General features: G+C 43.7%; 1 protein-coding gene across 1 annotated transcript in view; it reads left to right on the top strand.

Moving 5' to 3' along the window:
• Positions 1-24,007, top strand: part of RPS6KC1 (ribosomal protein S6 kinase C1) — a 158,560-nt gene that overhangs the window by 24,464 nt on the left and 110,089 nt on the right. The window contains exons 4-5 of the mRNA XM_069768507.1: positions 10,452-10,567; positions 12,673-12,763. Of these exons, the coding sequence (XP_069624608.1) occupies positions 10,452-10,567; positions 12,673-12,763 (207 nt within the window). The remainder of the gene's footprint in view (positions 1-10,451; positions 10,568-12,672; positions 12,764-24,007) is intronic.

The following is a 24,007-nucleotide window of genomic DNA, read 5'->3' as shown; positions in this document are numbered from 1 at the left end:
GAAAATGGTGGGCTCCCTTCCATGGAGTCAACTCATACGTGTCAGACGCATCGTGTCTGATGAGGAGAGAATAGACCGAAGACTGGAGGAGATGTGTGGAAAATTTCTACAAAGGGGATACCCAAGGACGGTGGTGGATGGGTTTAGGATTAAGGCCCGCGGTATATCACGAGATGGGATTGGTAAGAAACCACCTAGCAGACAACCTGATGTGCGCATCCCCTTTGTATCCACTTATAACTCTGCCAGTAACCAGATTGGATGGGTGTTGAAGAGACACTGGTCGTTTCTCCAACGTGGCCTGCCGGCCATTGAGGGCTTTAGGTCACCACCGATGATGTCGTTCAGAAGGGGGCGGAATCTAAGGGACAAATTAGTGAGGTCTGACGTCGGTTCTGAGAGGACCCCGGTACAACAACTTTTGGGCACAACCAGACTCGGTAATTTTCCGTGTCTGGGTTGTGCCTGTTGCAACAACATGCTGAAGGGTGATGCTTTTCATCACCCTCATACTGGTAAAAAAATCTGTTTGAAAGAAAGGTATACTTGCTTGTCTAATTATGTAATATACATGATTGTTTGCCCATGTGGCCTGGCGTATATATGTGAGACAACTACAGCAGTCAAAATCCGCATTAGCAAGCATAAAAGTACAATAAGAACAGGCCTGACAGACTTGCCAATCCCTAAACATTTTATGGAAATGAGACACTCTGTTAACCATCTTCGCTTTCGGGTCATTGATAGTGTCCCCATGTTAAGGAGAGGTGGTGATAGGGTGCAAATATTAAAGAAAAAAGAGATGAGATGGATCTACACATTGGGGACGTTACAACCAAAGGGTCTAAATTTGGATTTCAATCTGTTATCTTGTGCCTAGTCTGGTTTCTATTCCCTTGTGCAGTGAATTCGTCAGTATATGTTTGTTTTTAATAGACATTTGTTTATTTGACATTCTTTGTCATGTTTTTATTTGTATTTTGTAGACACTGGGACGATCAAAGGCTGATGGAGATGGATCTTCTAGTATCGGAATGATTTCCTTTGTAAGAAATATGAATGAATGGATATTTATTGTTATTCCTGTCTCCATTGTGCTATTTGATTGCCTCAGTGTCTAGATAGTTTGTGTGGTTTTATTTCACATTTAATGCCGTGTAAATTTACTGATATGTTGCCTTTATGTAGTGGGATTGGTGGGGTTTTCCATATGTTCTGTATTACTTTTGTTCATATGTTATTCCCGGTATGATCTTTGTACATGAGTGGGGTTTTGCTAGTGTCCTCTATGAGGGTTGCGCCTTTTGTATCCGGTTTATAGAATGAAGACTCTTGTGAAGCTCACCCTGACTGTGATGCGCGTGCGCATCACCACTGGTGCCTTCTATGCACCTGCCGGCAGTGCGCACACTTGGTGGCCGCTGCGCACTCAGGAAACATGAATGGGCGGCGTCTTCGGATCTGTGGCGGTGTCCGAACATCGGCGTGGTGCGCCTGCGCACACATATGGCGCTTGGGTTCTGAGTGCCTGTGTTGCGCATGCGCGGTATGTCCGGTGGGCGGGTCGCTGGCACGGCCGTGAGCGGTGTCTCATTCAGTGCCTGTGCGGCTGCGCGGATTTATGCGCTTTAATTGGGGAGTCTATTGACCCGGATAGGATATTGTTCTAATGACTGGTGCTGGATTGGGTGACCTCTGCGAGACTACATGGATCGGAGGACACAATTGGTTGATCGCCCCTGGAGACATGGACGTACCGATACCGGATCCTATGATTGGCTTAGTGTCCCTATGGAAACGGATATACAGGAAGGAACACCGTATGAATTCAGGATGAACACAGGATTAACTCTGCATCTGGACGGCGTTTTGTGGTGTTTTATACATTATAAGATTGTTTATTTGTGATACTTGTATATATGGAACATTGATGTCTGTTTTTTCTAGGAGTTATTTGTTATATGTGGGGGGGTGGTGATTGATGGTGATTGGTGCACTATGTGGCACCCTTGCTATTTAAGATGGCTGCCCCTGTTGTATTATATGCTTGATAAAGACCGCATACCGGTCGAAACGTTGCTGGATTATGGCTTTAATAAATTTGTTCTAAGAAAATCTACACCCGGATGGAGCGCTGTTCTTTTTACATTTCTCGGACAGGCCTGGTCAGACGCTCCTCCACCTATGGCCGCTGATGGACAAGTCTGGTCAGACGCTCCTCCACCTGTGGCCGCTGATGGACCTCTGTGATGGACAGGCCTAGTCAGACGCTCCTCCACCTGTGGCCGCTGATGGACCTCTGTGATGGACAGGCCTGGTCAGACGCTCCTCCACCTGTGGCCGCTGATGGACCTCTGTGATGGACAAGTCTGGTCAGACGCTCCTCCACCTGTGGCCGCTGATGGACCTCTGTGATGGACAGGTCTGGTCAGACGCTCCTCCACCTGTGGCCATCGTGAGATCAGACATTACAGCTGCAGACGTCCTGGAGTCATTGGATCGCGTGGAGCCGTATATTTTTGTTAACCACGCCTTATACAGATTATATACCCATAACCTGATGGCAGTATTACAAGTCACACGCTGACATGGAGTCATCATCTTTTTAATATATATAATTTTGTTTGTATACCTGTTGAAGGCGCCACAGCCTGTTTTTTTGCATGGCATGCTATAGTTTTTATCAATACCATTTTGGGGAACATGTGCTGTTTTGATCAATTTATATTGCAATTTTTTTTGTACTTTGATTTTCAATAATTGCTGTGCTCAAATTTTTAAAAGTCATTGGGTTTACGGCTGAAAAAGCTGAGCCCAATGATTTGCTGTAGCAGTTCACAAGGAATTGTCCATCCGAAGGGGTAAGTGATGCAAATATTTTTATTTTTATCCAGAGCAAGTCCAAAGAATAACATAAGTTGAAGGGTTATTGCCGCAGTAAATGTATACTTATTGTTAATATACTCACCAAGCCCATCATAAAGTTGCATTCTTGTACCTTTTTGTGTATTTTTTTTTTTCCATCTCCTTCTGCTCCTCTTTTTTTCCTGCTCGACAGAGCTGAATGGTTGGTCTTATTCTTGCACTGCTAAATCTACATTTCCCAGCAGCACCCTGCTTCTCCTCAGTGCTGCAGACCAAATCCTCCTCCCATGTGTGCTCCTAACTGGCCCCAGATTTCTGAATTCATGACTGTGCTGTACTGGAAACTGGCTGACTAATGAAACTGGCTGACTTTTCACCATGCGCAACGCAGTCACGGGAAACAAATGGGTCATCATTCCAGCCGGTGGCCACATTTAGACCCCTATAATTTCTATCTTTATCCTCCTGTGAATTTCAGCTCCATGGGAGACCTACGATTTCACTACATATATAAGATAACTTTGTTACAGTATATAGTATAAGCAATCAAATAATTGCAGGTTCAAGTCCCCCAATGGGGACTAAAAAAAAAAAAAAAAAGAAAAAATATAAAGTTTAAATCACTCACCTTGTCCCATACATTACATGGTAAAATTCACAGTCTCGTTCAAATCTACATCTCATCCCTGTGTCAACAGAAAAAGTTAAGACTTTTATAAATAAATGATAATCTTTATTTTTGTATAGCGCTAACATATTCCGCAGCGCTTTACATTTTGCACACATTATCATCACTGTCCCCATTGGTGCTCATAATCTAAATTCCCTATCAGTATGTCTTTGGAATGTGGGAGGAAACCGGAGAACCCGGAGGAAACCCACTCAAACACGGGGAGAACATACAAACTCGTTGCAGATGTTGTCCTTGGTGGGATTATAACCCAGGACCCCAGCGCTGCAAGGCTGCAGTGCGAACCACTGACTTTTAGAACAAAGGTTGGAAAAAAGCAAAGATCAAAGTTGGCTGCGTCCTAAAGGGCTTAGCAATAGGTAATATTGGCACAAATGAATTGTGTGTACATTATTATAAGTCCACATTATGATTTTGGGGGTAACGCCTTAAGGGTATGTGCACACGTCCAGATTTTTCGCGTTTTTTTTGCGGATTTTCCCGATAAAAACGCTATAAATCCGCATAAAAAACGCTCAAATTATGCATCCTATCATTTAGAATGCATTCCGCATTTTTTGTGCAGATGTATGCGTCTTTTTCCGCAAAAAAAAAACGCAATCCGCAAAAAGAATGGCCATGCTCATTCTTTTTGCGGATTTTCTGCGGATTTCATGCATTCAGGAAAAAAAAAAAAAAAAGCAAAAAATCCGCGCAAAAAACGCGCGGAAAAAAACGCGATTTTCTGGCATATTTCTCCGGATTTTGGCAGGAAAAAAACCTGACGTGTGCACATACCCTAAAGGTAGAAAACCACCTTTTTATTGGCTCCTATTTAGCCTGTTAAACACGGCTCCCTCTGGTGGTCTCTTCTAGCACATCATCCATTCTCTACAATACTGAAAAAGCAGTGAGACTCAATGTGGTGTTTTTTTGTTTTTGTTTTGTTGTGATAAATTCACAATTTTGTGAATCCAAATAAATATCAATAAAGTTGTATTTGATGTAGAGGGTCTGCACTGGAACTCTTCCCCATTCTCATGTAGATTCCGCAGTGACACAACAACATTCACTGCTTGCAGCCAAGTGTACCTTATTCTCTATATGTTTTATGCCACTATTTATGTTGTCTTTTTCTTTTTTTTTTTTCCTCTACAACTTTGCTTATCCAAATGTTTAGATAGATTCATAAATGCAACCAGTTTTGTAATTTCTTTTATTATAAAAATTATTATTTTTATTATTATTATTGGTAGTCTCCCTTTGCAGCTATCCCTATTTCTGTCATTCTATTTTTTTTTCTTTGCTTCCTTTGATGTTTTTGTTTGAGCGGAGTCTCAAATGGGACATCACAGGAGGATGCGACTGCAGTTTCTGTCCTCGCCACCCACATCTGATTTAAAAAAAAACAAACAAACATTGTTATTGATTATTTGATTTTTTTTATAAACAATTACATACATCATAGTACAAACACAAACTTAATAAACAAGTTTAACCCTTAAAGTTTGACCCACATCTTTAATGGCTGCTGCCTCTTTTCTTGAAACGAGATCAGGGGGTGGTGATAGAAGCACGGTGAGTGACAGCAGCGCTGGTCCCTGATAATGATTCGTTTCAGGGTGGTCATGGACACTGTGGATTGGCACTGCTGTCACTCACCCTGCTTCTATCACCGCACCCTGATGACTTTCTCATTTCCTAGAAAGAGCTGGCGGTGTCAGAACTTGGGACTGTGCCGGCGGAAGCCACTGACCAAAAAATGAAATATTTACCTTAAACGCCTATGTTTATTGGGCTCCTACATTTTTATTTATTTTTCAGATCGGATTCCTAAAATTAAACAAGCGTCCATATTTTTATCATACCCTTTATAATAGACCCCTACAAATGATCATTCTAGCCCAACACAGATCCCTATAATTAATCCTCCATACAAGTCTCTTGAGTCGTATCCCACTCAAATGTGACCTGACAATTTATGAAATCCTAGAACGGACCTCTAAAATGAATCACGCAGAACAGACCCCTAGAATTAATCATGCACAAGAGCAGACCCCTAAAATATATCACCTAGAACAGACCCCAAGTCTAATTATTATGTGACCAGAGGGGGAAAAAAAATAAAACCGTAACACTCTGGCCGACGCACTTATGATGTTAGGTCTGCGGGGTCCGGACCACTGATGCCCCTCGGTACACAGACTGCACTTTGCCTGTTAATTACCTCATATTTACAGGACATCACTGGGACAGAACAGCAGACCCTTCTTCCTCTCTGCACAGTGACCTCTGCACAGGTACTGGAGCATGCTCAGTACACTCTCCCATAGATGTCAATCATTTTTTGTGATGTGTACATTATGGCTGCCACAGTTATCATGTGTAAAAAAAATTATCGACCTTAATGATAAAACAAGTTCAATTTAACCCTCGGCCTTTGATCTTCGCCCTGAGTAAGTCTGGTTAGAGGTATCTGGGAATTTCCACATCACATTGATTCATTTTTATTTTTTTTTGTATTTCCACATTAGTCAAAAAAAAAAAAAAAAGTTAACTGCTAAATGGATTGGATCCCACTCAGGAGACCCCTGGCAGCATCTCCTGTTGTTTTCCGTCCTCTCCCTTTGCAGGAAATAAATTCGCGGTTTATCATTGATGATAACGGATCCATCCTGTCATATCTGCACTTTGAGTTCCAGCCGGCGCTCCATTACCTGTTATAGGGGGTGATAACATCGGCTTGTTGCAATGTGAAATCCCCCTCTGTTATGTTGTACTGTTTACTTATCCAGAGGGGGCCTTTATTTCCTGTAAGACCCCCGTCCTGATCCCACGTGTTGCTGTGTACTGCCTGTGTTATACTTTTACAGGCAGTGATCTAATCACGAAAAAACTGCACTGAACGCGGCGGTTAAATAAAATCTGTGCTGTCAGTGGATGGAAATATGTTCATTTACACTCAGAAGCAGGTGCAGCTCGTTGCCTTCCGGAAACGCTCAGGGCGTGTTCACACGTACAAGTTTTCCTCTGCAGATTTCACCTTGTGCATTACAGGGTAAAATCTGCAGTTCAAGTTGAAGTGCTGTGAATCAAAAAAATTGGAGAATGAGTTAACTGAGGATCTATCAGTGAGCTCTTTCTATGGGTCCGAGCGTTTGTAACTCTTGTCTTTTTTTTTCCAAGCTCCTCTAAGCTGATTTATAATGACAGACCACATTAAAGTTGAATGGACAGGGAAACGGAGCTTGTAAAAGCAAAATGATGCTAAATTTTAAATGAAGCCCAATTGCAAAAAAGTTTCATGCAAAAAAATAAAAAATAATGGTCCCAAAGGTGGACCCCAATTTATCAACCTGTCTCCAGTTTTCTATGAATTATAGATAACTTGTAATATTATTATACTCAACAAAAGCATCCAGCCCGCCCCATTTTGTACTTCTTTTACTGATTGCACGAATACCATTTTTTCAGGTACAGGCTCCATTGTCTCGCTGCTCTTACAGTAAAGAATCCCCTTCCATTTGGCTGCAGAAACCGATAAGTCTTGCATAGAGCTGGGCGAACCCGAACTTTAAAGTTCGGTGTCCTTACCGAACACCTTGTGTCCATGCACGAACCTTAAATACTGACTTCTCCATGAAGTCCATGTTACTGTTCAGTTTCTGCAGCCCGAACATTTGGCGTTTTCCGTTTAGTAATCTGTGTGACAGCGTGAGACACCAGGTCTGATCAGCGGTAAGTCCGTTGCTGCCAGTCATAGCGTTGCGGTTCCCATGCTGTCGTGCAGATGACAGCTTGTGCGCCAGCAGCTGTGACCGGCGGTAAAAAGGTTACCACCGGTCACAGGCATCAGGTGATAGAGCACTATTGTCATCATTGTACACCTGGTCTTGCTGAGACCAGGTGTACGTTGATGAGACTGAGACTATTCATAAGCTGGCACCTGTGCAATAAGTAAAATTTGAAAAAACAAATGTGGGGTCTCTCCAATTCTTCATAACCAGCGCAGGTAAAACAGACAGCTTCAGACTGCAGACCTCAGCTGTCAGCTTTATGTTGGCTGGATATCAAGAATTGAGGGGTCCCCACGCCATTTGAAAAAAAAAAAATTTAAATAAATAATTCAAATAAAAAGGCGTGTTGCGCCCCCCCCCCCCCCCCTTTGACAACCAGCCAAGCTAAAGCAGACAGCTGGGGGCTGGTATTCTCAGGCTGGGAAGGGGCAATGGACATAGCCCCCCCAGCCTAAAAATAGCAGCCCACAGCCACCCCCAAAAAAGGCTCTACTATTAGATGCACCAATTTTGGCGCTTTTCCCGGCGCCTCCCACGTTCCAAGGTGCAATGGCAATCGGGGTAATATTTATGGGGTTGATGTCAGCTTTGTAATTTCAGCTGACATCAAGCCCAGTGGTTAGTAATGGAGAGGCCTCTATAAGGCACCACCATTGCTAACACTGTAGGGAAAATTAAATAAAGATGCACACAGAAAACTACTTTATTTGAAATAAACACTCCCCACCCTTTTTTACCCATTTATTAATGTAAAATTAAAAATAATAAAATGCCATGTTCCTTATCTGTCCACCGATAATCCATTTGTCCCACAAAGGGGCCAGCTCTGCTTCATCTGGACTGCATGGTTGACCGGTGACATGATACAACCACTCAGCCGTGAATCCAGGGGGCCTAGCTGAGCCTGAGAACCGCTCCTCTGACCGGCGGTAACATCGGTGATGTCACTGAAGCCGTGCTCTCGGGCTCAACATCTCCTGGATTCACGGCTGAGCGGTTGCATCGTGTCACTGGTCAACCATGCAGTCCAGGTGAAGCGGAGCTGGCCTCTTTGTGGGACAAATCGGTGGACAGATGAGGAGTATGGTGTTCCATCACCAGTCTTGAACCCTTCCTCACTACAGAACATAGAACATTACACTGCCTTCCCTTACAGTCAATCTGATAATTGTACTGCTGTGAAACCATTTGTAGAAATGACCTCAAATTTAATGCATTTTGGCTCATGATGTTGCACTGTTTTACTTTTTTGTTTTTTTGCCGATGGGTTAATGGAGGTGTGGCCTAGGGGAGTGGCAAATGAGAAAAGGTGTGGCTTAGTGAAAGGGCGTGGATAACTGTGACAATGTGTCCAAATTTTGCCAAAATTTTAAGAGCAAAAAATTGACATGAAAAAAAGGCATCAAAGAGGTGTGGTGTCAAGTTAGACTAAAGTTTCTGCAAAGAAAGAAAAGAAAGGGTGGCTGCCATGAATTTAATAAATAACCCTCTTATAAAAACACTGGTAATTGATTGAAAGATCTCGTTAGATTGTTGCAAATTGAAATAAAAAAAAAAAATATATATATATATATATATACATATACATACATATATATATATATATATATATACATACACATATATATATATATATATATATATATATATATATATATATATATATCATCATCATCATCATCATCATCACAAAAAGAAGAGCACACCCTAACGGATTAAAAACACGACTATCCCATTGCAAATTCCCTAATCCCCTTGAGGACACCGGTGAGTGGCGAAACATTCAGAGGGGACCCTGTTCTGTTTTAATGTCAAATTGATTCTCTATTGTATGACTACTGTGGACTTCAGCTTTAATATCAGTACGTTACTTATACACCGGCTAATCTTTACTGGTGAAGCAATTGGTCACTTAGAAATGTGGTAATCCAGTACATGAACATAATTGGCAGTGGGATAGTCTTTGTTTTTGACCCTTTTGTGTTCTCTTCTATTTTGTTTTCTTTTCTTGATGGAAAGTGATGGGCGGACGTGATCGAATAAGGCTTTATCCCTGCAGGCTCGGGTGTTATCCGAGTATCTTGGGTGTGCTCGGAGATTATGTTCGAGTCACTGCAGCTGCATGATTTGCGGCTGTTGTGACAGCCTCCACACATGTGGGGATTGCCAAACAAACAGGCAAACCCCACATGTTAAGGCTATCTAACAGCCGCATATCATGCAGCTGCAGGGACTCGAACATAATATACGAGCACGCCCAAGATACTCGGAGAACACCCGAGCCTGCACGGATAAAGTCTTATTCTAGCACGTTTGCCCATCATTAGTAATAATCTTAAAAAATTTGCAAAACTCAATTGGCAACATCAAGTTACTGAAAGTGTATCATAGTTTTTGTTATATATAGAATACAGACCCGAAATAAACTACATTCTATGTAAAAACTTTGCAGGTTTGGAACGTCATTTGCATGTCTTGAATTGCTGGGAACAAAACGTTGTTCAGACTCAAACATCAATACTTTCCATAAACAGAAGTGTTATTCAGCATTCCCAAATCAGAGTATTGCTTTTTAGATCTAATAATAAAGCAAGCGGAAAAATGCCAAAATATTGAAGTACTGCAATACAATCTTTTATTATACTCACAGAAAAGTAGATTTTTTTTTTGTTTTGCTCCCCGGATGAAGCGACTCGGGCGAAACTCAAGACTAATCTTGTTTATATATGCTGTGTTTTTTAGTTGTGGTTTTTTTCCCCAGTTTTCTGTGGTTTATAATAAGGATCTTGAAGCCAATTTATTCCAATGTATCTCCCTTTGGGGATTTCACCGGCATTTTCTGTATTATTAGAGCTAAGAAGCAATAATCTGGATGATTTTACAAAGCTGAATTTCTTGGATGATGTGGGAAATAATCTATTTATGAAATACCTAGATGTTTGATCCTGAAGAACGTTTATTTTCCAGCAGATCACTTCTTTTTCTGTCCCAGAAATGAGGATTGGATTGATCCCTATGGAATATTCATCCTCGTTATTCCGGTGCTGCGTCGCATGATGTAAGATTTGTATTGGTCTGTATGGTCTTCTCTGCCTTCTAATGAGACGTGTCTATTCCAGGGAGATTTGACGAGTGTGTCATAGAGGAGAGACGCCAGTGTGCCGAGGATCTGCTGCAGTTCTCCGCCAACATCCCGGCTCTTTACAACAGCGCACAGCTGCAAGACTTTTTCAAGGTAAATGCAATTGACCTGCATGAGCGACACGTGTGAATAAGTCTCGATGTAAACTACACAAGTGTCCTGCACTGACAGCACAGATATTGGAAATTGTGAGAAATTAAAACATCATTCTAATCCAACTCTTTCAAAGTTTGGTTGTCAGGCATTTTTTTTAGACTGTCAAATTCTTAATGGCTTTTGTGCCATTTTTACATTAGGTTTTTTTTAAGGTTTACTTAAGGACCTGGGGCTGGTTTTGGACCTGTTGATCATACTAGACTAAATGTTAGTAAATGTTTGTATAATTGTACTCCAGAGGGGCGCAAATTATTAATAATAATAATAATAATATTATTATATTTTTCAATTTACGACTAACATTTTAAAGAATATTGAGACATTTTACTCTAAAAAGGTCCAAAAAAAGAGAAAATAGAGGAATCTTTGAAATTGAGCCTAATTTATCAAACCTCGTGCGCCGTTTTGGGGAATTTGGTGCAAAATCCGCCAGCATAAAAAAGACACGATAAGAAAAATTACTTGGTGTCCCTCCCCGCTCTCCTGTCTCTCCTCGCTCTCCTCTCCCTCCTCGCTCTCCCTTCCCTCCTCGCTCTCCCCTCCCTCCTCGCTCTCCTCTCCCTCCTCGCTCTCCTCTCCCTCCTCGCTCTCCCCTCCCTCCTCGCTCTCCTCTCCCTCCTCGCTCTCCCCTCCCTCCTCGCTCTCCTCTCCCTCCTCGCTCTCCCCTCCCTCCTCGCTCTCCCCTCCCTCCTCGCTCTCCCCTCCCTCCTCGCTCTCCCCTCCCTCCTCGCTCTCCCCTCCCTCCTCGCTCTCCTCTCCCTCCTCGCTCTCCTCTCCCTCCTCGCTCTCCCCTCCCTCCTCGCTCTCCTCTCCCTCCTCGCTCTCCCCTCCCTCCTCGCTCTCCTCTCCCTCCTCGCTCTCCCTTCTCTCCTCGCTCTCCTCTCCCTCCTCGCTCTCCCCTCCCTCCTCGCTCTCCCCTCCCTCCTCGCTCTCCCCTCCCTCCTCTCCCAGTCATCATGTTAAACATATACAGCAATGTGCACTTACAATTGCTCATTTTGCCTTTCTACCCAGATTATTCTTCTCTTTTCCATTAGGTTTATGATATCACATGATTAATAACGGACTAGCTGAATTCTTCTAAGCTCTATGTAGGAACAGGAGGTCAATTTTCTCTGCGTGAGTCATGAGTCACTGCAAAAGCCCTTGGCATTGAGAGGAGGGAGCAGCTGGTTCATAAGATGAAGAGGGGAATGATAAATGCAGGGACAAGAGACTTCCTGTTTCTAAATAGAGCAAAGAGAAGTATTGTGATCACAGGGCATCAATGGGCTGCCATAAGGGATGCTCAATGCCCTCCCCCCCCCCCCCCCCCAACCCCCCCAGCTAAAAATAAATAGATCAGCAATACCAAATCTATTTTTATCAAAATAATACATTATTTAACCCATATGTCAGACTCCATAAATAGAAAAAAAAAAGTTTGAACTACCAAAAGTTTTTTTTTTTTTTTTTTTTGTCCCCACTAATGCCCTGAAAAAAAAATTTGCCTCCTTTAAAGGGAGATTTCACATCAAGTGTTATATTGCATTTTTCTGACCATGGAAATTGGACTGGCTATCTCTAGTTTGTACTAGTCCGATGTTTAAAAAACAAACCAAAACCCTGCAGCTCCTCTATTGAATGAAATCACATTAGATCCCCCTCCTCTCTGCCTCATGATCCTAATTAGCAGCGCACAGATATTAGATCCCATGCATCTTTACTACGGAAGCAATAGGCGCAGAAAACTAAGAAGAGACGCGTGGGTTAATGGTGAGTTTCTGTGCCAGACTTCTATTTTCCAGGTAAAAAAATTGTATTCTCCTTTACATCATTGCAGAGACACGGCAGAATTTCTCAAAAGTCCAAATCCAATGATGAAATGCAGCCACTAGGGGGCAGCGCACTACACACATTTATTATATTTATAAAGCTGGAGGTTTTCAGCTATGAATAGCATTGGCGTCAATTGTACAGGCGATCAAGAGATACAAGCTGGGCTTCCGTATAAATGGAGGGCAGGTTTGAACACGTGATCTATTCTTCTTTTCGTTCTGCAGGGTGGAGACGTGCACGACGGCTCAGATCTGATCGGTCCAGCAGAACCTTTTGGAGATTTTCCCGACAGCCTCTCGGACTGTAGTTCTGATGGTGAGTTGTCTTGTCCCTAGACTGTGTCTGGTATTAAATCTCTGCCACTTATGTGGGCTATTTCAAATTTACTAACTTTATCACTTATTTTAAAAAAAGGGATTTTAGTGTTCCCTTTATTTTTTTTGAGCAGTGTGTATTTACAAGATAAAAATTCATACTTCAGATTTTATTTATTTTAAAAACAATTAAAAAACATCAACAGTTTGATCTGCAGTGTGTAAGGCAATGTTCACACAGTGCGTTTTTTACTGCGGAACCGCCGCGATTTTGCCGCTGCGGCTCCGCAGCTGTTTTCCATGCAGGGTACAGTACACTGTACCCTATGGAAAACAGGAACCACTGTGCACATGATGCGGGAATCGGGAAAAAAAGCCGCGCTGAATAGCCGCGGTAAAAAAGAAGTACCATGTCACTTCTTTTTGCGGAACTGCAACGGTTCTGCACCCATAGACCTCCATTGTGAGGTCAAACCCACAGTAAAACCCGCAGATGAAAAATATATCTGCGGGTTTTACTGCGGTTTGTGGTGCAGAACCGCTGCAGTGTGGCTGCCCCCCGTGCTCCAATCCCACCCCCCCATGCTCCGATGCCACCCCCCCGTGCTCCGACGCCCCCCCCCCGTGCCCTCATCTCCCCCCCTTATACTTACCCGGCCTCCCGGTGTCCGTCCGGCCGTCTTCTCCCTGGGCGCCGCCATCTTGCAAAATGGTGGGCGCATGCGCAGTGCGCCCGCCGAATCTGCCGGCCGGCAGATTCGTTCCAAAGTGCATTTTGATCACTGAGATAGGTTATATCTCAGTGATCAAAATAAAAAAAATAGTAAATGACACCCCCCCCCCCCCCTTTGTCACCCCCATAGGTAGGGACAATAAAAAAATTAAGAATTTTTTTTTTTTCCCCCACTAAGGTTAGAATAGGGTTAGGGGTAGGGTTAGGGTATTTTCAGCCATTTTAACCCTAAAAAACTTCCTAGAAAACACACAGACTCTGCATAGAAAACTGCATAAAAAAACGCATCAAAAAACGCGCCAAAAAAGCACCAAAAAAAGGACCTGCGTTTTCTGCAAAGAGCTGCGGTTTCAGTCCTGAATAAAAAAGGAGGGAAATCAGGAACGTGTGAACATACCCTAACACCGTGGCCGGCCAAAAAAGCAAAAAACAAAACCCAAAACTACAAACCACTAAAAAGCATATGTGCCATGATTGTAACAGTGAGGGGAATCTTTAGTGTGTTTTTTTTTTTTTTTTTTTTTCTTTTTAATTTTGAGAATTCGGCCCCATTTATTTAAAACAAACAAAAAAAACAACTATTTAGTCCCTTGCTATTGTAGGCAATTTTGTTTTTGCCATTTGTTTATTTTTTCCTTCACTTCTTCCAAGAACCATTGCTTAATTTCCCATCGCCAAAGCCATTTGCAGGACGAGTTGTACTTTCTCTAGTCACCTTCCACGACAGCAACTTCGGAGTTTTCTTCCCCGCCCTATTAGGGGACAGGAACACAGAGGTTGAATACTCCTTACCCCTCCCCTTCCTGCATCCACCAGTGTTTTTCTGTCCCCTATGGGGTATGAAGAGGATCTGAAGGGGCTGCCGTGGCCGGCGATCGGAGCTCCACACATACCTGAACAAGCCGGGCAGCATGGAGTCGGACTCCCCTCCTCTGACGCTGCTCCCGTGGGACTCGGGACCTTCCCGCCCCTCCTGTGCCTCCTCTGGAGGTAATGCAAGGCGGTGACGTGCATACCGGGGGCCTCCTGCAGCCCCCCGGTTTCCTCCTCCCCTGCTGCACGCCAGAGGTGGCGCCTCACGAATGTCACTTCCGGATGAACGCGTGTCACTTCCGGGTCGTCCAAGTGCGTTCCACAGTTGAGCGCGCGTTTTCTCGTGTCACGTCGGCCGGCCCGCTAAGGCAGCAATACCGGGGCGTTCCGGAGGGATCCCCCCAATCGGGCGAGGCGGGGAGGAGGAGCACAATGACGCTGGCCCACGATCCCATTTAAAAGAGGCGGGTGGCAAGGTAAGCCTGTCTGACATTTACTGTGACGGACATGGACGTGACAAACCCCCTAAAAAAACGCTTTTTTCGCCCCTCCCGTGACCAATCTTCACAGACCGGAAAAGGCAACGCCATCTCCCTGTTTTATCTCAAAGGAGGCAGGGGCAAGAACATCCTTGTCCCTCAAACTCAACAAACCCCAGATAAGCAATGACCATGCTCCGGTCAGGGGTTGACTCTCACTCTTTCACCCAGTGGCAGTCCATCTCCGCAAATCAGTGGGTCCTTCGTACCATACGAGATGGACTAACAATAGAATTCGAGAGACCTCTCCCACAATGCTTGAGGATAACCTCCCTACAAACTCCGCACCTCCAAAACTCCTTGTTGAAGGATTTACAAAATCTGCTCCAATCAAATGTGATCTCGCAGGTGCTGAAACTAGAGGAAGGACGTGGCCATTATTCACGTCTCTTTCTAATAACAAAACCGTCGGGGAAGAACCGAATCATCATAAACCTGAAACCATTAAGCGAATCAGTCCGGTACAGGAGATTCAAAATGGAAACAATCAGGTCGGTAATCCCCCTCATCGGACAAAATTGGGTAATGGCGACTGTGGATCTGAGGGATGCGTACTACCATGTACCAATCCACCGAGAACACAGAAAATTCCTCAGATTCGCAGTCTCCCAGGGGCAGCAAATCAAACATTTCCAATTCAATGACCTTCCCTTCGGCATTTCATCGGCTCCACGGGTTTTTACAAAAATTATGGCGGAAGCAATGATTTTCATCCGTCGACAGGGAATATGCATTGTCCCGTATTTGGACGACTTTCTCATTATGGCGCCATCTATCCCCTGTCTGGAAACAGATGTAACAAAGACCCTGGAGATATTACAGTTCCTGGGCTGGATCCCGAATCTGGAAAAATCAGAGATCCATCCTTCCACGAGGAGAAAATTCTCGGGAATTCTACTGGACTCAAAAGAAAAAACATCGTTTCTACCCAGAGATCATCAGATCAAGCAAGATATCCAGATTCAGGGACCAGCGAGCGCCGACCCTCAGAGAGTTAATGTCTGTGCTAGGATCCTAGCGGTTTCCTGGGCTCAAGCTCACACGCGAACCCTTCAGACTTACGTGCTTCTGTATTCCAGGAGACGGCAGACTCCATTGAATCAAAGAATTCTTCTCCCGGGCCACGTAAAATCGGCCCTGAAATGGTGGTTGGATTACCAAAATCTTCAGAAGGGGGTCAGCTGGGATCAGTTTCCCCTAAAAACACCCCGCTCAGATGCCAGCAAGAGAGGCTGGGGTGCAGTGGTAGAGGGTTTCCACTTTGAGGGACGATGGAAATCAAGCATCAGCAGCAGTTTCTCGAACCTAAGAGAACTAAAGGCTGTGGAAGAAGCCCTAAAAGAGTCATCGGCGCTGATCAAAAATGACCACGTTCGTATCTACTCGGACAACATGACCACAGTAGCCTATCTACGACACCAGGGGGGAACTAAGTATGCCGGTCTGAAGGAAATGGCAGCAAGAATTTTCTTCTGGGCAGAGAAAAACCTTCTGTCAGTCACAGCGGTACATCTAAAAGGGTTAGACAATACTCAGGCAGACTTCCTCAGCAGGAAAGACATACATCCAGGAGAGTGGTGTCTGGACCAAACAGTATTCCGGTCCCTAACCTCAAGATGGGGAACTCCAGAGGTGGATCTGTTTGCCAACGGGCAAAATGTGAAGGTGGAAACATTCTTCTCCCTTTATCACACGGATGGGGCGCAGGGAATAGATGCCTTCTCACAACGGTGGAGGTTCAACCTCGCGTATGCATTTCCACCCATGCCCATGCTGGTAAAGACACTAAAAAAGATCAGGACAGACCGAGTTACCACAATCTTAATCGCCCCACTGTGGCCCGGGAGGAGATGGTACATTGCCCTGATAGACATGGTTCTGGAAGGTCCCTACCTTCTACCTCAAAAAGTCGACCTCCTTCACCAAGGTCCCCTAATGCATCCGGACCTTCGCAGATTGAACCTGGCGGCATGGCCAGAATTTTAAGAGCCGAAGGACTCTCGGATGAAGTGATCCATATCCTCCAAAAAAGCAGGAAGCCCGTTACCAATGCCATCTATGCTAACGTCTGGAAAAAGTTTACGTCCTGGTACTCCCCAGAAACTCCAGATCCCTTCAATCCCAATATAGCGAGAATCTTAGATTTTTTACAAAAAGATTCAGAAATGGGCCTTACCCCTAGCACACTCAAAGTGCAAGTATCGGCCCTTAGCACCTTTTTTGACTTAAATTTAGCCAGCCACCACTGGATCAAGCGCTTCATGACAGCAGCATCCAGGATTCGTCCTAGACTCCGTCGTAGGGTGCCTTCTTGAGACCTCAACAGCTTAACAGCCTAATCCAAGATCCGTTTGAACCCCTGGAATCTATGAACATAAAAAACCTAACTCCTAAAACAGTTTTTTGTTAGTCGCAATCACTACGGCTAGACGTATTGGAGAGTTGCAGGCCCTGTCGATACAGGAACCTTATCTGATGTTCACTGCGTATAGCATTATACTAAACTAGACCAGTCCTTTCTACCTAAAGTGGTCTCAGATTTCCACAGGGATCAGGACATTGTACTGCCCTCATTTTGCCCAAACCCCTCCAACCCTAAGGAAGAGACCTTCCACACCCTTGACGTTCGCAGGGTGGTCCTATTTTTACCTACGACGGACTGAAGCCTGGCGAATTGATCAAAATTGATTCATCCAGTTCTCGGGTCGAAATAAAGGCAAGAAGGCGGCAAAAAACACTATTGCGAATTGCATCAAACAGTCTGTTTGCCTGGCTTATTCATCACAGAAACTTGATCCACCTGCTTTACTGAAGGCGCACTCTACCCGGGCAATGGCAGCATCATGGGCAGAGAGGGGGAATGCTTCATCAGAGCCGATATGCAGAGCCGCCATCCACAAGTTCACCCGACATTACAGGCTAAATTTCAATAGGGATTTAACATTTGGCAGATGAGTTCTGCAGGCCGTGATCCCTCCCTAGAGAAATTAGCTGTTGGTACTACTCCAAAGTGGCTGTCATGGAAGGTGACTAGAGAAAATAGAATTAGACTTACCGGTAATTCGGTTTCTAGGAACCTTCCACGACAGCACTAATTTCCCTCCCTATCTGATGTTCTTATTGGATGATTCCTGCACTTTTGTGGTAACTATACATGCTAGTGTGTCCAGAAAAAAACACTGGCGGTTGCAGGAAGGGGAGGGGTGTTTAACCTCTTTGTGTTCCTGTCCCCTATTGGGGCGGGGAAGACAACCTCCGAAGTTGCTGTCGTGGAACCGAATTACCGGTAAGTCTAATTCTATTTTTTGAATGACACCAGTCACTTTACCCTATAATGCACTGAAAATCAGAGAAATTTTATTTCTTTTTATTGCTGCAAAATGGTTAAATAAAGATCCAAAACAAATAAAAATGCAATTCCGTTATCGTTTTTTTTGGGGGGGAGGGGAGGAGGGGAGGGCTATTGTTACAGCATTCATTGTGCAGTAAAAAAAAATGCAATTTGATTCTACAGGTCAGTAGGAAGGGGTTAAATGATCAAGCAAACATAATAATAAACTTTAGACTGTTAAAATCACATGTTTGGAAATAAAGCAAAGTGTGCCTAGTCTTGATAAAACCAGCCATGCCATACTTTTTTTTTTTTTTTTTTTTCTTGATGGCTGTAGGCTGCCATTTTAACCCTGTAGCATAAATGGTACCATATTTTTCCACAGGACATTTGATAAATCCATTTTCCGATGAGGCAGGATGTTGTCGCTGACGGCCGTGCACCTCCGGTATAAACAATAGGGATACTATGAGGAAGTAAGGTGCCGTTCCAGCGTCCGCCTCTTGGTGGCAGCATTGCTGTGCGTTGTCGCCTCTCCCCGCCCGCGGCTCCTGATGAATCCGCTGCATAAATATTTGGAATTTAATGTCGGAGTCTGGAAACATCTGTGATTGAGAGATGCAAATTTGATATGTTAACAGCATTCAAACCGGCCTTCAAAACACTTGAAACATGAATACCTGTCTTTTTTTTTTTTTTTTTCTTTTTTCCTTTTTTTTTAATTTTTGTTTTTTACCCATTTAATTTTTTTCTTTTTCCTTAAGTGACGGCGCCAATTAAGTGTTGTGGCACTCGGCGTCAATGATTGCACATAATACAGCTGTCGGTGGTGACCCGCAATAATCTACAGAATCTGAATTAATCAACTGCTAATTTTGCGGGGCAAGTAAATGGCATTTTTATGAAGGATGGTGCGGCGGCGGCAACATACGCCGCAGACCCGGGAACTGTGCAGTCCTTATTCCTGCCTGGTTAACCCTTTAAAGACATCTGACTCCCGGAATATTCAAAATCGCTCGTTTTTAGGGCGTTTCCAAATAGTGAAGGGATCCATATTACCCATCTTCGGTCCACATGCAGTTTACAGCCAGGCCATAAAGCAAGCGTCCACGTATATAGTCGCTCAGCTCTCATTTTTGGCAGAAATCGGCCCGTGTGAACAGACCCCACATCTCCGTGTCCCCTGACCATAGGCTTGTCATAACTTATCCCCCCAGTCCTCATAGGGCCCTTAAAAAAAAGAAATAGAAGTTTGAGAAACCGCCGTTTTTTTTTTTTTGTTAAGAGAAAAACTGAAACCCTGATGAAAATTGTTCGTTTTTTCACACGTGACCGTAAGACGACCGTTTGATGAGGCCTAAGGGTATGTGCACACGGTCAGTATTTGCAGCTGAAAAATCTGCTGCAAATACTAATGTGTTAGCAAGGAAACCCAGCAGCATAAATTTCATGTTTGTTTTTTTTAATGCATTTTTATTTTCCCATTTATTAGCATGGTTGAGGTCTACAGCAAAAATGCTGAAATGCAAGGATAACCTAACCAATGTGTGCATGAGACATCCGGAATCTTTCACTATGCTGGGACTAGGAAATCCATAGGGTATGTGCCCACGCTGCGGCCCGGTGTGCCGATTTTCCGCACTGATTTTGTAAAATCCGCAGGGCAAAAACACTGCGTTTTTCCTGTGGATTTTCCGCGGTTTTTGTGCGGATTCTACTGCGGTTTTACACCTGCGTTTTTTTAATATGGAGCAGGTGTTAAACCGCTGCGGATTCCGCACAAAGAATTGACATGCTGCGGAAAATAAATCGCGTTTTTTTCCGCAGCATGTGCACAGCGGTTTTTCTTTTCCACAGGTTAACATGGTACTGTACACCGCATGGAAAACTGCTGCGGATATGCAGCGTCAAAAACTCTATGCTTACACACAATATCTGACATGAAATCAGAATAAACCTTTCCCGTTTTCAGACATTTAGGATTATCATAATTATTAATCTTTGCCAAATGCCAGAAATATGAGCGAGAGGGAATGTTTTAAGGCATTTTTATTACTGCAACGTCCAGTTTCCATACATTTCATTAGTATTTGGTACCGTTGCCTTTAACCTGAATTACTTGGGTCACACGTTAGGGGTTTCCTTCCACAAGCTTCTCACAATAGTTGGTCGGCATTTGGGTCCACTCCTCCTGACAAAACTGGTGTAACTGATCCAGTTTTGTAGGTCGCCTTGCTCGCACCGGCCTTTTCAGATTTGCCCATACATTTTCTATTGGATTGATATCAGGGCTTTGTGATGGCCGCTCCAAAACATTGATATTGTTATCATGAAGCCACTTTACCATTTTGGCAGTATGCTTCGGGTCATTGTCCATTTGATAAACCCATTTCCGCCCAAGCTTTAACTTCCTGGCTGTTGCTTCAGTGTTGCCCCATAATCTTCTTTTCTCATGATGCCATCTATTTTGTGAAGTTTACCAGTCCCTCCTGCAGCAAAGCAAAATCACAACATGATGCGGCCACCGCCGTGTTTCACAGTTGGGATGGTGTTCTTGGGCTTCCAAGCTTCTCCCTTTTTCCTCCAACCGTAACGATGGTCATTATGCCCAAAAAGTTAAATTTTCGTTTCATCAGACCACAGGACATGTCTCAAAAAAATAAGGTCTTTGCTCCTGTGTGCATTTGCAAACATTAATGTGGCTTTTTTTATGTTTCTTTTGGAGTAATGGCTTCCTGGCATGGTGATACAGTACTGGTTTCACTGTGGATATTGACACAATCTTACCTGCTTCTGCCATCATCTTCACAAGGTCTTTTGCTTTTGTCCTTGGGCTGATAAGCACATGTCGGACCAAAGCACGTTCATCTCTGGGACACAGAACTCGTCTCCTTCCTGAGCGGTATGATGACTGGACATTCCCATCTTGTTTGTGCTTGTGTATAATTGTTTGTACAGATGAACGAAGCACCTTCAGGTATCTTAAAATTGTACCGAAGGATGAGCCAGACTTGCACAAGTCCTCAGTTCTCTTCCTGATATCTTGGCTGATTTCTGGAGACTTTCCCATGATGCTACACAAAGAATCTGTGTGTTTCAGATGTGCGTTAAAATACATCCACAAGTGTCTCTCAAATTAACTCGGACCTAATTGACGTAAAACGGGAAAGATTTAGTCTGACTTCATTGAGAAAAACCTGCCGATGTGTCTTTTTATATAGTGTATTGAAACCTCTGGTTTCAACTGTGTGTGTGCATATAATATATACGTACGTATGTACATGTGTGTGTAAAGTATATTTATTTTTATTGAATACAGTGTTCAGTTGTCGATGTGCATCACTTTTATGCTTCTATTTCCGCTTTCTCAATTTGCACAGCTTAACCTTAAAGTATTTTCTTGCTTCAAATATCATGTATGAAAAAAATAAATAAAAAAAAACCCATAAAAAAAATGTTGAATAGCGCACAATGCACTAATGCGGAATGTTACAGTCATGTGCCATTTGTAGTATTATTTTTTCCTTTTTTTTTTGTCTGTTTTCCGTCTCGTGGATAAGTCCCGCTTTCTTTCAGCGCCGCCTTTGCTTGCTCACCTGTAGCACAATAATAATTGTTAGTTTCTTCCGTCTCGGCGTCGGAGGCTGAACAGGGAGCGGCGCTGCCAGGAGCGGGCGCCAGAAGTGTGCATTCATGAGCACCTCTGAAGGATGGCGGCCGCACTTACCATGTGAAAGGCTTGTCTGTAATCATGTAAGATGCCTGCGAGACAATCTCTCCTTCTGACAGAGGTCGAAACTGATGCATATTCATTTTTTTCCTGCACTTACATTCAAATTGCCTGACGAGCATTTACAAGAGGAATGTTCAGTTCATACTATGACTCCTTACACGGGGCGCTGCCCGGATTGTGCTTTTTTTTTTTTTTTTCTTTTCAATTTCAATTACCGTAGCGCAAAAGAGTCTGATAAGACTGAAGCTTTTTTTTTTTTTTTCAGAAAAAAGTTGCCTACTCTTAGGCGTTTTTTTTTCCGGAGCTTCCCAATGCAATAATATAGAGGCAAAAAACGCGAAAAATCAGCAAAGTTAATGAACATGCTACGTGTTTTTACGCGATGTGTTTTTTTACGCAAAAAAAACGCAGCATGTGCACAAAAATTGCGGAATGCATTGCAATGATGGGATGCTTTACCCCTGGGGTGTCAAACTGCATTCCTCGAGGGCTGCAAACAGGTCATGTTTTCAGGATTTCCTTGTACTGCACAGGTGATAATTTAATCACCTACACAAATAATGAGTTGGTGATTAAATTATCACCTGTGCAGTACAAGGAAATCCTGAAAACATGACCTGTTTGCAGCCCTCGAGGAATGCAGTTTGACACCCCTGCTTTACCCCTTTCTGACCTCGGACGGGATGGTACGTCCGAGGTCAGAACCCCCGCTTTAATGCAGGGCTCCGGCGGGGAGCCCACATCAAAGCCGCGACATGTCAGCTGTTTTGAACAGCTGACAACTGCGCGCAATAGCGGCGAGTGGAAACGCGATTCACCCGCCGCTATTAGCTAGTTAAATGCCGTTGTCAAACGCTGACCGCGGCATTTAACCGGCGCTTCAGGCCGCGCAGCCGGTAGTGAGCGCTTCGCCGACCCCCGTCACATGATCGGGGATCAGCGATGCGTCAGAATAGTAACCATAGAGGTCCTTGAGACCTTGACACCTCTATGGTTACTAATCCCGGCTAGCTGTGAGCGCCACCCTGTGGTCGGGGCTTATAGCACATTTGCTATTCAGCTACATAGGAGCGATCTGATGATCGCTGCTATGTAGCAGAGCCGATCAGGCTATGCCAGGCTATTGAAGCATGGCAACAGTAAAAAAAAAAAAAAAAAAATGTTTAAAAAAAATTTTAAAGTTTAAATCGCCCCTCTTTCGCCCCATTCAAAATAAAACAATAAAAATAACATCAAGCATCGCGAGGAGCGGGAAAGGCCTCGGCTGGATCCAGGGGCTGACGGAGGGTGAGTATATAATGATTTTTAATTTTTTTTATTATTTTTAACATTAGATCCTTTTACTATTGATGCCTCATAGGCAGCATCAATAGTAAAAAGTTGGTCACACAGGGTTAATAGCAGCATTAATGGACCGCATTACCGCTTCCATTAACCCTGTGTCAGCGCTGACTGGAGGGGAGTATGGAGCGGGAACTGACTGTGGGGAGGAAGGAGCGGCCATTTTGCCACCGGACTGTGCCCGTCGCTGATTGGTCGTGGCCGTTTTGCCGCCACCAATCAGCGACTTGGGATTTCCGTTACAGACAGAAAGACGGAAGTGACCCTTAGACAATTATATATAGATTGGGACCATTATTCTATGTGGAGCAATATATAGGCCCCATAATACTGTATGGAGGACTATACTGTCCAGTCTAAAAATGTAAAGTCTGCAGTCACTCTGTGTTTTTCTTAGTCTATTGTGTTAGTATTTGGATTATATGTTTGTTATCAGTTATTGATGGCTGATGTTTTATATGTGGCACACAATGTAATTATATATTCTGTGATTTTAGTGTGATTTAATAAAGGCCTCCCCTTGGTAGTGATTGGTCCCTGTATAGGCTCCACACTATTTAAGATGGCCACTATTGATGTTTTGTATGCTTGACAAAGGCCATTGTGGCCGAAACGTTGCATCTTCTTTATGGCTGAATAAAGATCGTTTTTTGGACACAATTCACCTGGTATGGATGCTGCTTTTTTTCTTTTATCTGTGTGGCTGCAGACTTTTCAGCCTCCCCAGGACATGCACTGTGCACTGCAAGGATTCA

Source organism: Ranitomeya imitator, chromosome 5 (assembly GCF_032444005.1).
Source record: "Ranitomeya imitator isolate aRanImi1 chromosome 5, aRanImi1.pri, whole genome shotgun sequence".
In the NCBI taxonomy this organism is placed as follows: Eukaryota; Metazoa; Chordata; class Amphibia; order Anura; family Dendrobatidae; genus Ranitomeya; species Ranitomeya imitator.
The sequence above is the reverse complement of the archived record's forward strand: the minus strand, read 5'-3'. Positions and strand labels throughout refer to the sequence as shown.